This window comes from Falco peregrinus, chromosome 11 (genome assembly GCF_023634155.1).
Source record: "Falco peregrinus isolate bFalPer1 chromosome 11, bFalPer1.pri, whole genome shotgun sequence".
NCBI lineage: Eukaryota > Metazoa > Chordata > Aves > Falconiformes > Falconidae > Falco > Falco peregrinus.
The window spans coordinates 11,800,506-11,816,552 of NC_073731.1; the positions used below are offsets into that span (position 1 = coordinate 11,800,506).

At 36.5% G+C, this 16,047-nt stretch overlaps 1 protein-coding gene across 1 annotated transcript in view; it reads left to right on the forward strand.

Annotated features, from left to right (window-relative positions):
* Positions 1 to 16,047, forward strand: part of TTC27 (tetratricopeptide repeat domain 27) — a 126,668-nt gene that overhangs the window by 94,148 nt on the left and 16,473 nt on the right. Inside the window, exons 13-15 of the mRNA XM_055816414.1 lie at positions 4,339 to 4,566; positions 11,923 to 12,021; positions 13,796 to 13,848. Of these exons, the coding sequence (XP_055672389.1) occupies positions 4,339 to 4,566; positions 11,923 to 12,021; positions 13,796 to 13,848 (380 nt within the window). The remainder of the gene's footprint in view (positions 1 to 4,338; positions 4,567 to 11,922; positions 12,022 to 13,795; positions 13,849 to 16,047) is intronic.

The following is a 16,047-nucleotide window of genomic DNA, read 5'->3' on the forward strand; positions in this document are numbered from 1 at the left end:
AAAACTGAAGTTGTATACTGAAAAGTCTAATAAAACAGCCATATGTCTGCGATATCAATGCGTTTCAGTACTCACACATCAAATACATTCTTCCTCCTACTTCTGAATTATGCACTGACAGACAGAGCATGTAGATAAGGCTGTGCAAAGCTCCACATCATGGACTTGGGAAATACATAATTCACTCAGTTATAACAGGGCCATGTAGCAGTACAAATTTTGCAGAGTAAGATGCCACTAACATTTAGCAAACTTTTTGTGGATCTTTTACTGTTACTAGATATAGCTCTGTACTCGTTTAATAATCTGAGCAAAATTAGTAGAAACTGATGTCATAACATGAGTCAACAGAAGAGTAATGGAGTGCCAACTGATGAGCTAAACAGTGCACAGAACAAAAGAAGTATTATAAAATATGAATACACAGTATGTTGATAGTTGCTGTGGCTTTCTCATTCCAGTCTTTGACTCACCGTATTCCTTCAACAGACTTGTTGTAAAAGGAGACACTTCTCCATATGTGTATTAAGGACTGGTCCATCTTCCTCCTCCTAACTGTGAAGGGCACCCAGAGATCTCAAGAGTATTGTTTGCATCAAACACCTTTATTTGATTAAAGTGTAAGAGGTCATTTCAGCCTCTTGGTTGGACAATATGGACAATACACTAAAAACGGTACTGTTTCCCTGCTAATGAAAAAAGAAAGGATGATCCAGAGACAGGAATTTTCAGTTCTTCCAACTGAAGTGAAGCTTTTCTCCCTTGCAGGAGCTACAGTGCATGGTAGCTGCTGACCTTTGATAAATTCATGAGATCTACCTTTCAGCATCAGCTTGGTATTTCATCTTAAACGCTGTTTTCAGCCCTATCCCTGTTCCATCATGTCCTCAGAGTAAACAGCACGGTACACGGTCTGGTTTTAGACCAACATAGCCAGTAATCCATGTTCTACAGAGTTAATTTTCTTGTCGTGGCATGACAGAGATCTCGAAACATTTGAGTGAGGCAACATAATTACATTAAGATCTTAGAAGCTCACCTTTAAATTCAGGAAATGCTTCCCAGATGCAAAGTCAAGTAGTACTTTACTGATTAGGGCATGAGCTCATTCAAGAACTTGATTGATTTCCACTGCATATCATAACAGACATAGAAGGCAGGTAAGCACTCCGATATGTAGCTATGAAATTGAGAAAGAGGAGTAAATGGCCAAGGTCATACATGAAGTTACAGGGAAGATGAAATGAAAACTGGAGAGCTTTCCTTTTCTCTCAGCTACCTCTTTCCATGCTCCCCTTTTCTGCTTCTTCGAGCTACTTCTCTAGTAGCCTGGTAAATAAGAGATAAGCAGAAAAGGTGGAAGTGTTCTAGGAGATGCTTGACCTAGCAAAGGAATGAATTGTCAAGTAATATATTTTTTTCTATTATTTATCAGAATCACTGGTGGATCTGTGAAGAGTGAGTCTAATAGGGTCTTTCAGGAAACAAATAAAATAAAAGCATGGGAACATGTGGGTGGGACAGCAAGTGGAAGTTTAGGGTTGGGAAGCCAAATGCAGGATGAATCTTGAACTTGGTTTCCAGGAGTCTCTGTAGTGAGTAATAAAAAGGCACCACCTTTTATTTAGAACAGAACCCTCATTACTGTTTGGGGATTTTTGTGAAGCATTACCTGTTTAATTCCCTTACCAACTGTACTAGTCCAGAAACCAAGATAACAGCCTAAATCTTTCTTATGTTTACATCAACTGACTTTTGAGCTGAGTATTGAATTCCCTCCATTCCAGTGCAGACCATTCCGTGAAAAGCAGTGTTGTTATAATTGCATCTATTTCAATCAGTTAAGGGTTATACAGCTTCACTTTTTTTCTTTTTAGGTAGTATTTAATTGATAATTTTCTTATCAAAACTTATTTAATTTAGATGTAATTTTTAGCTATAAAGCATGCAATGTAATCATTAATATCTGTTTAATGGGTAAGAATAAATCTTTAGTTATATTTCTTTTATGTACATTGCATGAGCTGTGTGGAAAATGCTTCTCTAATATTTTTTGCTATTAAGATTTGTGGTTTTGTAGAAGCAGGGTTATTATCAAAGGTTAAATGTGCATTCTTGAAAATAGTTTACTACAAAGTTAGGAATATTTTTCTTCACAAAAACTTGGTCAAAATGAGAAATCCAGTTTTAAAGTATTATCTCATTTTGTAGAAAACATGACAAATGTTTTGAGCTTACAGGGGTTTTTTAGTTTGTAGTTATAATCCTTTGTTTTAACCTTTAATGACTTAAGTAATAAGGTTTGTAACATGCCAGGTGAACTACTCAGGTGAAGAAAAACTAAAGACTTCTGCTTATTTAATGCTCGGTTTTATCTGTTCACTGAAGTATTTGTGCTGGCAATGAATTCTTGTAAGCTTAGACCACAACATGATGGTTTTATGCTCTTAAATGTGAAATACAATTAGTGAACAGTTGGCTTTCTGGTTGGGTGTATGATTAGTACTAGGCACTGCCACAGAATAGCAATCTGAATTTGGGAGTGCCCTGCAGAGGAAGAGGTAAAGCAGCAGCATGCAATGCACTTTTCACCTCACAGCTGCCATTTACACAGCAACATTTCAGTCTTTTTTTTCTTTATCTGAAGGGGGGGAAAAAACCCTTACCTTTTGGCACCTAGTGTGATTACTGCAATAATAAAGCACCCAGTTCTTTCTGCTCTAGAAAAAAAATAATCTGCAAGATCGATTACTAATACGTCATGGCAACTAATGGAGGCAGGGAAGGGGAAGTAAATTGCCCTTTAACCAAACCCTTTGCAAGTGCAGTCGTCTTGTTAGGTGAGGTTTTCTAGTGTTCTGACTAGGCTAATTCTAAATTTTAAGTAATAGTTTCTTTGACTTTCTTTGGAGAACTGTTACATAGGCATTTAAAAATGTTTGCCATTAAGTTATTTTACTAATATTCAGCCACTAATATTCTTCTTAAGGGGATCCATTTTTACTAGTTTAAGATTCTTTTAGAAACCTAAACAATACATCCCTTCTTCACATTTGTGCACTTCAGTAGACTTCACTGTTAGCTTGTTTAACAAAAATTATAGTAAGAGTAAAGTGTTAAAATTACTCTTCATTACATATTTTGAGACAAAGTAATTTTTCTAAAGATCATTTTCAGACAGGATGAATGCATTTTACTAATTGGAGGAAGAGGAGTAAGACTTTGATTCTCTAGAGACTATTGGAAGGGCAAAGAACAGTTCTTATAGACAAGAAAAGTAGTAATAATTTAAATGCAGAGGTGAACTCAGCTTTTCTTTTAAATAAATGAGCTATGGTAGAAGAATGACTAGTGTTACAATGTCAAACTTCAATTCTGTGGCAGGCTGTGTTGGATCTTTCTTGGTTCAGATGGTTCAAATAGATCTTTTCTAATAGAAAAATTATACTGAGCTGAATTATGTATGTTACATTTTTGCAGCAGGGGACTGAGGTAAGAGTTCGGTCTGAACAACAGATCATCTGTCCAGTGTATTTATCTTTTCAAAAAGCCACAGAAAGCAGACTGTCTCTTGTTTAAAAGAGAAACAATAATTTTATTGTTAGAGCAAGATAGTGACCCTGAGATAAAAACCTTGTGATAGTTGGTTACAGCCCATAATAGATGTCTGGGAGACCCAGCTTGTATCTTCTTTTCTCTAATGTTAAATATATTGTATCTCAAACATTTAGATACAAATGTGTAACTTCTGCATCTATGCGAAACATTAGCATTTCCAAAAGTAACTGTATGAAAGTGGATGGGTCTTCAGGTATAATAAATGGCAATAATTATTTTCAGAAAAAAAGCAATTAAAGAAAAAGAGTAGTGACAGTCATTGCAAAAGTACTTATTAGGATATATAAAACCCACAATTGATAAACTATTCAGATTGCACATACCTTAATGGTGCTGGTACTGCATTACTGTGAAGTCGGTGTAGGTTCGATGTCCAGGGCTGATATTTGCTCTTGGGACAGAACATATACCTCAGATATAAAACGAGGAGCAAGCTGCTTCTTGGTATCATGGGTACATTTTCCCTGGTGCATTAAACCAAAAGCCACCATATTATGCTGATGTTGAAGTGTTGGGTTTTTTTCAAAACAGTTTGGAACCAGATTCTCTCTAAACTTCATCCTTCATGCTGTGTTGTCAGTATTCTGTTTCCGTATTATCGCTGCTTCGTAATCCTCAACTGATGGTTGCAGGGTGCTAAAAGTGATATTTGTTCAGGTAGGTGATTGGTTGAAAATAAATTGTCCCATTATGTACTGATTTCTCTTTGTTCTTTAACAGGCAGAAGAAATACTCAGGCGGGAGTTAGAGAAAAAGGAAACACCAGGATTATATTGTTTGCTTGGTGATGTTCTTAAAGACCACCAGTATTACGACAAGGCCTGGGAGCTCTCCAGGCACCGCAGCGCCCGTGCCCAGCGCTCCAAAGGCCTCCTCCATCTCCGCAACCGGGAATTCAGGGAATGTGTGGAGTGCTTTGAACGTTCAGTACAGATCAATTCTATGCAGGTTGGGAAATGATACACATACGGCTTTGTTTTAGTTGGTGTATTCAGTTTTGAATGGTGACACACTTTTTTAAAAGGCAATTCTGGGCACAATTGTCAGAGTAACAGCTTATTACTATTCTTAGCAAATTTTTCACCACATACTTGGAAGTCTGGCTAAAAACAGTAGCATAATGAAATTAAGACATCCTTTTGCATTCAGGTTATTGCATGCAGCTAACTCTTTGCCTGTATAGCTTTTCTATTTCAAAGAGATCAAGCCATTGAAAATCAATCATTATCATCAAATAAATCGTGAACAAGTGTCAAGCAGAATAGTTACAAGAAGAACCCTGTACAGATTTTAATGAGGTTATCCTTTTGCCTTGTCTGTTGGCTTTGAGTTACAAATACTGATCTTTACTTCACTGAAATTGTTTTCAAGTGTTCTGGTCTGTCCTGCTCTGAAGTCACTAGGAAGCATTGTGTTACACTTGTGATGACAGTAGTTTTTATTACAGTAATGCATCAAAACTGAAACCACAGTCAAAAGAGTTCTCTTTATGAAGCTGGTTATTTTGACAGATACTTTGCAAGCTGTTCCGCAGGCAGTTTTTATAATGTTGTTTCAGTTTCTCAGTCACTATATCCCATCCCTGTAAGGTCCACCCTGTGAAAGGTCTTGAGAATTTAAAACAGCTTTGTGGTTGTTTATGTATGTAAATTGTGCTCTTCATAGCAATTTCTAGGTCCATGCGAAAGTACAATATTCCTCCTTCTTACCCTCCAAAGAACACTGTTAAAGCTGCTGTTTTGAGGTCTACATAACTAGCTGGACTTCTGCTTTAGAAAAATTTTCAAGGCCTCTAACCTTTCAAATAGGTTACCCTGAAGCCTCTTTTTTATTATTTATTTTTTATTTCAGTGACATACTTTATTCCAGTGAATCAGAATCCTGTTCTTATTCAAGTGAACTCTGGCTAACTTATAAACATGTTTAAAATGGAAAGCAAAATGAACAGAAATGCTTCCCTTGTCTTTCAGTTCTCTTACTGACTCAGGAAATGCCAACAAAATATATATTACTCAGAGGAACCTTACTGAAATCAGGAGGGCTCCCAGATAATAAAGGGCTGCAGAAGATGGCCTACAGGGCTTAAAATCAGAAAATATTCTGTTGATGCTTTTTTATTTTGTGTCCTATCCAAAGGAATCTCAAAATGAAAGGCAATCCAATAAAAATAGGCCAGTCCATATAGGAAAGCAAACATTTCCTCCTCTTATTGCTCAGGAAGCTCTTAAAGATTCAGACAAATTGTTTCAAACAAATAGATTGAGCAAATGGATAGTGCGGATTGACATAGCACTGTCTTCTAAAGTCTATCTGTAGTCCATTACTACAGAAATAAATTGTTCCCGATTCCAGGATGTCTTGTGGACAAAGAGCAGAGAGGAAGGTGATTCTAAATGCAAGGGCTTTAATATAAGGAAAATATTAATTAAATAATTGCTCCCAGAATTGTGAATAATTTATCAGGTATACAAGGACTCCCAGTTACAAAGAAATTGGTTTATTTTGTGGTTGTCAAACACCTTTTCGGAGGAATGGATTTTTTAGACTGAAGCAAGTGATTCCCTGAAATATCTAATGGATAAAACCATTCTCTGTCAGCCCTCCTTCAATCTTGTGTACTGTTTGGCCAACAGATCAAGTTTGGTTGAGGTCTCTGAGGTAGGTCTTTGCCATATGAGCCAACCACCATATTAGATTTCAGAGAATCCACGAAGAAATGGAAGTCTTACAGTTCAAATGCATCTGGCACTTGTCTTCGTTAACACTGCAGCTCACAGAATTACTTGTTCTAGTACCTGCCTAGTGGATGACAGGTGCATTTCTCTTGCACTTTCACTGTGAGCATTTTGCAAGGCTGGACTGAGACAATTCCAGAGATCAAGGAGTTTGTATAGTCAGTTCTCCATCAGTGAAAGTCTGCGTTACAAAACTTAAGGCTTGTTAAATTGCACATTTCTTAGTTCTCGTGCTGAACAGTGTATGGTTCTCTATATCTAGTCGTTTCACATTTGAATTTTGCAGAAATAAGAGTGTTTGTAGCACTTCTTTGTGCCCACACCGTTCTCCACCGTGTCACAGTTCGCAAGAAAAGAATAATCCTCTTTTGTGCTAGACTGTTTTGCTCATAACTTCTCCGGATAATTTTCTTGGGTATAAAGCAAGACAAGTGAACTCTCTTCAATTTGGGAAACAGTCACACTTCAGTAGTCAGCTTGCCATCAGCTACATCTGGAGTTTTGGCCAATGCAATGAGAGCCTTATTCTCAACAATTCCTCTTCTCGTTCATCTTGTAATAGTAAAAGTAACTTAAACAAGAGTTGAGCTAGAGTCTGTCATTGGAAATTATAATAGAAGTCTCTAGACTGACTTAAAACTATAGTACGTTCTATCAGTGTGTTGTGTTCAAAAGAAACTGAATTTTAAGGGAGATACATGATGCCAAAAAATGACTAATTAAAAAGGTACTTAGCTATGATTTCTTTTAACTAGAGCTCTTAACATTTTATTGTAATTACTAACATCAAAGACTAATTTTGCTCTACAGGGTATAGATTGTTTCTAAACTATCACTGCTGTATTCGTAAGAGTATTTTACTGAAGAGTGTACTGGATTCTGGAAAAAAAAAGAAAAACTATATATATTTCCCATATGCAAATAGTAGAAATTGCTTTAAAAATGCAAAAATATTATTTGGGGTTTTTTTCTTTTTAAGTATTCAGCTATACTGTAATTAGGTCTTTTTGGAACGATATTCCTACTAATATAAGAGAATTGTTTAGACTTTCTTAAAGCATTTCATGATCATTTGGACTTACTAAAGACTTGCCTGGAAATTCCTGATGGCAAGTTTTAACAAAGAGTCCAAGCCTAAATTATCTTCCTTTCCTGGTCACTGTCTTCAATTTTGAAAAGGATAAAAATTTACAGCTCACTTTCGTGTGTTTTTCCAATCAGCAGCGACATTTGAACCTCTAGCCAATACTCTTTTTTTATTTCCAAAAAAGAACTTTAACCTAGTTTCACAAGCCTTGACAAAAGTCTTTTTTGAACTTTGAATGCAGTTTTCCTTACACTACCTTTCAGTCAGTTGCTTTCCTCAGAGCTGTTGTTACATCAGCCAGTGGGATCAGCAGATTTTTATTCCCTCCCCAATAAAAAGGGAATTCTTGCCATTCTTTCCACAAAAAATAGCTTAAGTCCATTCTTAAACTGTATCCTAAATAGACTACTAAAGACTCCCTGTACTTCTTGTATTGTGGAAGAAATTCATGCTCCCTTTCCCAGATATCTAAGAGATGATAAAATGCCATTTCATTGCTATAATAGAGCAAAAGCAATGAATCTTGGTTTTTTTCGTTGGTTGGTTTTGTTTGTTTGGGTTTTTTTTACACAGCTACCATGTTTTTTCATTTAACCTGTCAGACTTGTTCTTTTTGAGCTTTCTCATTTGTCTAGTACACGGGCTTTTAAAGTATGTTCTCTTGTTCTTAATAATCTCCTTTTTTTGGTTTTAACTGTTATAATTGTTTAGTCTTTTTAGAGCCTTTTTGAATGACAATATGCAGTTGCTCCAAGCCTTGAAATGTCTTGTCTTTAGATGCTTCAAGTCTTCTGCAGACCTTTACTTTTTTAGCTGGCCTTTTCGTTTTGAACATAGCTTTTCCATTTTAAGTAGCTATGAGCTACTTAATTTAGCATCCTCTGTATTTAATGAATTGCCTTTGTTCTTGAAGGAGTAGTGAATCAAGATACATTACAAAGTATCTTTTTTTCTGTTAAGTTTTGTACCCGATCATTCATAACTGGTCAGGATCAAGGTAAATACTGTCTTCTGCCTAACTTCATGTCTAAAAAAATTTAGCCTTCAAATTTCATCCATTGTGGTATGTACTGAACTATGTGAAATAATTGAAATCTCCCTGTATCTTCTGGGATTTCTGCTTTCACAGCCTTCTGATAGCCCCCAGCATGTTAACTTGTCCATTTCAATTAAGTATTCTGAAATACAGTCTTCGTACTGCTTTTTTACTGAGGCCTGGAATTTTAATCTATACCAGTTCTGTTGTTCTTTTTACACAGGTAATTTTCTATATGATGGATGCTGCAGTTTTCTTTAATGTCTAGTGACATTCTTCCATCTGCATGACCTATTTCATTTTCTGTATACATTTTGCCTCCATATTGTAGCATCTCATGAGGCTCCTTGGCTTAATTCCCATCCCAGAGACTTTTCATCTCATACTTCTTCTCTGCCAAAATATCCCTTTCAGACACCTTTCCCAACGTTCTCCATCATGCCCAGTTCTCACATTTTTTCCATTCGTTCAAAACATTCATACGTAGCTACTGCTAGGTAAAATGTCTTGCTTCAAATTATTAAGAAAAGAAGATTATTTATCATTCTTTGCAGTCTTACTAGGTACTTGCTCATGTAGCTTTTCTCCACTGAAGTAAAGAATCATTTTACTTTCTCCTTGTGCTGTAACTTCTCCTTGAGAAAGGATTTGACAAGCGTAAGCATCGGTAAGCCAGTTCCTGAGAGATGTAGCTGCTCACCATCAGCCTCAAAAGATTAAAGTGGTGGATGTTTTAGTCAAATCAGTTTCTGGAAGCACAAGCTCAGAAGTAAGACTGCTGTTACTCATTAGAATTATAAAAAAAGCATTGGTGGGTTTTCTGTCACCCTTTACAGAAGCACTGCTTAACTTGTACCCTGAGCTATAGAGTTGGAGCTAGCCTTCAATTTCCTACTTGATCGGTCCTGTCTTTACCCCCACTTTTCATGTCCAGAACATTACGGATCTAGAAAGGAAAGAAGGGGAATTAATGAGGTAACAGCCGTGTGGGAGTGCTGGATTTCTGGAAGCTTGGTGGATAAAAGAGGCTTAAAAAGTGAGATTGATTAAAAAGTTCATTTCCTGTTAATTTTGTCTTCTGAGGTTTGGGAAACGCTTTCTCCTTGTGTGCAGTTTCTTTCTTGAATTACTGGTTTAAGACTCAGGAAAGGTGACAGGCTAACAATACTGGAAAGTAGATTTTCATGTTTGCCCAGGCCAGATGTAATTGGCAGTTCTGTCTTCACCTGTTCATCCATATGCTCTGAGGATGGGCCATCCATGCACACCCTCAAATGCAAAAGGATATCTTTATTACTAAGCTTGTTCAGTTCTTTTCTTGATGTCATGAAGACTGCCCACCAGGGTACCAGATCTGACAGGGATGAGTGTCATATGCTTGTATTCTGGCATCTACGTTTTGAAGCAGATTAACTATGAACTCCATAGCAATTAAGTTAGGAGCAGGTATCTTGTTACTGATTTTAAGTTCTGTCTTGGAGACAGCAAAAATGAGTCTGATCTGGAGAGAACTGCAAAAATATCTGCTACAGAGTTTGCAATTAATCTGTAGAGCTAGAAGCTTCTTGCATGTGAACTAACAGCTTTATCCTCAACCCTGTAAAATCCCTGATTTTCAGATGTTTCTAAAGGTAATGTTTTTATGTTTAAATAGCCATTGTGATCTGCTCCACGGAACCTGAGTTATCAGAATTGCTTGCTTCAGAACTAGTATCCAAAACACAAAGATACAAATGTTAATCAGACATCTTGAAAAGTAATATGTTGCTGTGCAATATAAATTAAGAGTTAATGTAACCTGTTTTTCCATCTTCCTCTTCCCAACCTTTTTCCCCTCTCTCAAAAAATTTTCCAGGAAAACCTATTTGTTTCTTGCCTTGGCATTTAGAATGGAGAAACAGCTGAGCTTATTGCAGTAGGTAGTACTACCTGGAATTATTTTGCAGCATATTATAAATTGTTGTTTGATATTGATTGCATACATTTAAACAGCATAATGCTGTCAGAAGATGTTCTGTCAAAGGATTTGGGATTTAATAGTTTTCTGAATTACAGAGCTTTTCTAAAAGGTAGTACTGCTTGACTTGCAGCTCTCTGAGAATTAACCACGTGGTAAATCAGGAACTTGCTATTGAAGTGCTATGAAAATATATATTTAATTTGCTGTAATTTATGCCTATATCTGACATTATTTAGATTAGATTATTTCAGTTGGAAGGGACCTACAACAGTCATCTAGTCCAGCTGGCTGACCAAGTTAAAGCATGTTGTTAATAGCATTGTCCAAATGCCTCTTAAACACTGACAGGCTTGGAGCATCGACCATTTCTCTGGGAAGCCTGTTCCAGTGTTTGACCACCCTCTCAGTAAAGAAATGCTTCTTAATGTCCAGTCTAAACCTCCCCTGGCACAGCTCTGAACCATTCCCACATGACCTGTCACTGGACAGCATGCTCAATATGAGTCAGCAGGGTGCCCTGGCAGCCAAGAGGGCAAAACGCATCCTGGGGTGCATCAAACAGCATCACCAGCCAGTCAAAAGGGGTGGTTATCCCACTGTATTCAGCTTTGGTGTGGCCTCATCTTGAGTACTGTGTGCAGTTCTGGGCCCTGCAATTTAAGAAGGATGCTAAGGTCCTTGAAAGCATCCAGAGGAGAGCAACAAAGCCAGTGGAAGGGCTGGAAGGCACATCCTGTGAGGAGCAGCTAAGGGCTTTCGGTTTGTCTGGTTTGGAGGAAAGGAGGCTGAGGGGTGACCTCCTTGCTTTACAGTTTCCTGAGAAGTGGAGAGGGAGGTGCTGAGCTCTTCTTCCTGGTTGAGTCTGTATGGGTGAGAGGTATTTGGTTGTACAGCTGAAGACTTACAATGCAAGATTATTGAACTGGTAAAGTTCTGTTTTCTACGTAAGGCATTATTTAAGTACATTTCTATGGCTCAATATTGCATTATTAACTAGAGAATACTGACATTCTGACAAGTAGAAAAAGCTGTAATATTGAAGTGTTCATGTTCAGTCATTAGAAATATTTCTTGTAAAATGTAGTTTCCTTGAAATACATTTCCTAGTATTTACCATTTGACCTAATTGTAATACTACAAAGTAAACATGGATTTTTCATAAGGTAAAGCAAAATATGCAAACCTCTAAATAGCTATCAATTTCTTCTCTAAATGAAGATGCACTGTTAAAGAGCACTTCACATATGCTTAAGTGGTCTTTGTATAGTCAACATCTTTGCTTATCCACATGTATTAAAACTCTGACCCTAAAGTTTTCCTGTATTCTGCACACAGGATATTATTTATTTCCGTGCAGTACTTTTATGGTAGCTGAAAATCAGGTAAAATCAGCAAGAGTAGTGTGTGTTGGAGCATCCAGGCAAAATTACTTATTTTGTGCAGAAATATGTATGTATATATGTAATCGTGTATTTTTTCTCTCCAGCTAGGTGTATGGTTTTCCTTGGGCTGTGCATACATTGCTTTGGAAAGCTACGAAGGTGCTGCCAAAGCATTTCAGCGCTGTGTGACATTGGAACCAGATGTACGTACTTTTCAACAAGCAATTCAGATGGCTTATCTAAAAGCAACAAGGATGTTTTCATTATAAACAAGCAAAGCAATAATGAAAAACTTCTTTAAATCTTAGTCCTTTAAATAAATTAAACTTGTGCATGAAGGATATATTTTTGTCATGAGGCATCATAAAAATACTTGCCCAATACTTAACTTCTCCAAGTATTTGTGTGTGAATGTTAAAATATGTTTGAGCAGAAATTCCTTTATGCTTGCATACATTGCTAAAACAGAGAAAAGGGAATGAGTAGTCTGTGAAGAGTGCTAAAAAGAGAGATAAACCAAAACAAACAAAAATACTTAGTCATCTAAATAATAAAATTTTCCTGCGAAGAAGAAAGTCAAATAAGTGGTTGTATGACAGGTACATTTGTAACTATATAGTTCATGAGCGCAGGGAGAATGGAACTTGTTAGCCAGTTTTTCAGGATGTGCGGGGTAAGTGTTTGTACAATAGTGCTGTTTGAGTGTGACTGCATTGAGGTAGCAGAGACATCAGCTGGATTACCTCTCAGGAATGCACTGGCAGCACTTTTGTCACAAGGCCTGACTGCCAGCATGTTGCTCGCTTAGAGTTAATGCCACCTACTTGACAGAAACTATTATTCATTCTTTTCTCTTGGGAAAAAGAATGAGAGCATAATGAAAGGTAACAGAATATTATTTTTTCTTCATTAATAAAATGAAACAACTTCCTTGGGAAAAAAATGCACATAGAGACAAGGCTGTATTTAACTGGAATTTTTACTTTATATATTGATATAATTATTTTTTTTTGCTTCAGTACAGTAGATTTACTTCCAGGTAGATACTAAAATTGTGTTCACTTATCTGTCTGGGACCTGTACTTGACTGTATTCATATGAACAAGCCAACTGCCTTTTCAGTGTGTTACGTATTTCTTTTGTGAGTAAAGGATGCAGGGATTACTCCTAGTTACAGACGTGAAACCTATCTTTATACAGTGATCTGCAGCAACGTAATGAACCATTTTCATGAATTAAGCCTCAAAAAGGGTTTCCCAACACAATTTAAATACTACTTAAGCCTGAGGATAGCCTTCAGTACTAGAGAACATTTTGTTGCAGTACCCAGGTTCTATTCTTCACATCTGTACTGGTTGTCGCTTTGCTGAATTCAGTGGTGCTGCTTCAGATTTGCAGCAGTGTGAGGCAACAGGCGCGAATCATCTCTGTACATGGCTCGCTGGCTTCACCAGAGGGAAGACTGTCTGAGCGCTCTGTAGTCCTTTTCAGCTAAAACAGGTGATAAACTCTGTTGGAACTAACCCTGTTAGTTTTGCCTGAGATGTATTAGGGGAACATTCAGATGATTTTATTCCACTAACGAAGCAGTGTACGTAAGACGCTGCCAGCTAGTGAGATGTGATGAGCTGCCAGGAGCGCTGACCTCTCCAGCCATCCCAGCTAGATCCAGAACAGAATGCATGTTTAGAGTTTAAACTGAAGGCAAGAACTGACTTTAGTGTATTCCAACCAGAATGCAGTAAATTGATATTTATAGACTTGATTGTTACTGTAGTCAGTAATATTTATTTATGTATTTATTTTAATAACTTCTATTTCAATGTAATATTTTGACTGCCTTGTAGAAGATAGCTGGTTAATATGTGTGATTAGCAAAACTGATGATATTTCATAGAAGTTTAATTTATGTATTTTTATCAAGTAAGCATAATGTAAGTGGATAATGTTTTGGTACTTCTCCTTTTATCATTACAGAATGCTGAGGCCTGGAACAATTTATCAACTGCTTATATCAGATTAAAACAGAAGTAAGTACTTCAAAAGGATTAGAAGATACTGTATCCAAAATAAATAAGGGGGGGTTCATTTTTTAGACATTGAGGTTTTTATTCTTATAATGTGGTTACCTCGTATTTTGTAATTGTCATCCCTTCAGTTGTCTCTCGCAAATTGGATCATTTGTAATGTATTTAATTTTAAAGGAAATACTTTCATAAGCTTTATAAAAGTAGCAACCTCTCATGCTACACTTTTTTCTTGTTTAAAGTATTTATGATGTAGTAAGTACAACAGTGCAAAACATTCATATTAAAGTTGGAAACTAGTTTGACTATAAAGTTAAAAAGATACGTCCACTTCAAGTAAACTATATATTCAGACCCATGTCAATTCATATTACATTAACCTCAGTAGATTTAAGGGAAAACCAGGCAGTTTATTTTTTATAATATAAAAGCAGATGGAGATCTGCATACATACTAGGTCATTTGTTCTTTTCCATCCAAATTAAGTTAATAGAAGAAGCTTTGACCTAAATGGACTGCCTATCTTATTTTGTACTTCAACTCAATGTAATAAAAGTTAAATGTAGACACAGAATACCTGGAAGTACTTAATATTTAAGAAGAATTTTCACATTGTAACTTAGCCTCAAAGAATGAGACAAAAGAATAGGGTAATATTTTAAAAACCTTACTCAAAATCTGACATCCGTTATACAGTTATGCAGTCAGGAGGCAAACTAAAAAAGAGGAAAAGATTAGTAAATTTACATGAAAGAATGAATTGATGAACATACAAAGGAAATGTGGGAAGTAATATTAATTCAAGAGATAGTTCGATATTTTAGTGGGATTAGGGGGAAGGAGGAAATGAAGGTTAGAATCACTACTCAAGACTAAAAAGTAATAGAAAACAAGAGCTTGTTTTAATTTTTCAGTAGTTCCTTTCATCTTTGTCAGTGCTTGGAGAATGCTCAACTTATTGTTTTCGACTATGTGATTGAGATTGCTCCTTTTTTTGCATAAAGGTCAAAAGGATATGTCAGTTACTCAGTGTACTGGCTTATGCTTGTTTCATAAAAGTATTTTAATCCAAATAATTTTTCTGTCCATATACTACAAGGCTGAGAAACTGCTGAGTGATTAATTTCACTTTATTGGTTGGTTTTATCATTGTTAATCTACTCTTGTAATTTAACATGCTAAATTCATTCAAAGCTTGTGGGCTATTTGATATAGTATCAAGAGTAGTAAATGGGAGCCATGTTTCAGAGCTTTTTTTCCTTAGGAATCACATGGGAGAGGAATATGTGTACAGGAAATCTTAGGTCAGTATTATATCCTGATGGCTGAGTGTGGCCTGTATTTGCTGTGTAATTTGCAACTTCTTTGATTATTTGTGTGGTCGCTTACAGATCAAGACTCTGAGTTAGTTTAACCCACTCCCAAAACAGGATATCTATAGTAGTACACTTCGGTATAATTTATTTTGGGGGGCCAAGCAGCGGTGAAAGTGTAAATTCTTATTTTTCAGGGCTTCTAACAAAAAAGAAAAAAAAAAGTGTGTGTGTGTGTGTGTTAAAGGAAAACAAAAATAAGATATTAAAGTTAATTATTTTCTTGTGCTTCCTCATCAAAATCAAGCTTTACTCCAACCAGGCTCTTAAATCAGTCCCGCTCAAGTATTGTGCATTTGAGTAAGGCTTAGCAGATTCTCATACAACAGATAAATACAAAATGTGTAAGTCTTTTTGAAAAGTGTATGCATACAACCTGCTGACACCCAAATGAAAGGGATTTTGTTGGGTTTTGGTGTTGTTTGCTTTTTAAGAGTCCACAAGTTTTGTGTATTATGAATTTCCTCCAGAAAAATGAATTGTGATGAAAACAGATGCTGGTCTTCAGAAAAGGTCTGGGTGCCAGGAGACCCTTGAAATCCAGATCTCCTATTTGTCAGGAAAAAGTGGGACTGGCCCTCTGTCTTTTGGGTAAAAGATTCCTGGTTTCCAAGACAGGGTGATGCACTGGTATTGCCTACTGTTTCCTGCTTGGATATGAATCCTGGTTAAGGATATTGCATCATTATATGATTTATTAAATACATAGGGGATTTGTTTTGAGAACTTAGAGGACTTTATTAGCATAGCGAGAGTGATGATTTGAGGAATGCCATTTTCATCCCATCCCTCTGGTATCTTGTCTACATTTCACAGTTCCATCTGATTG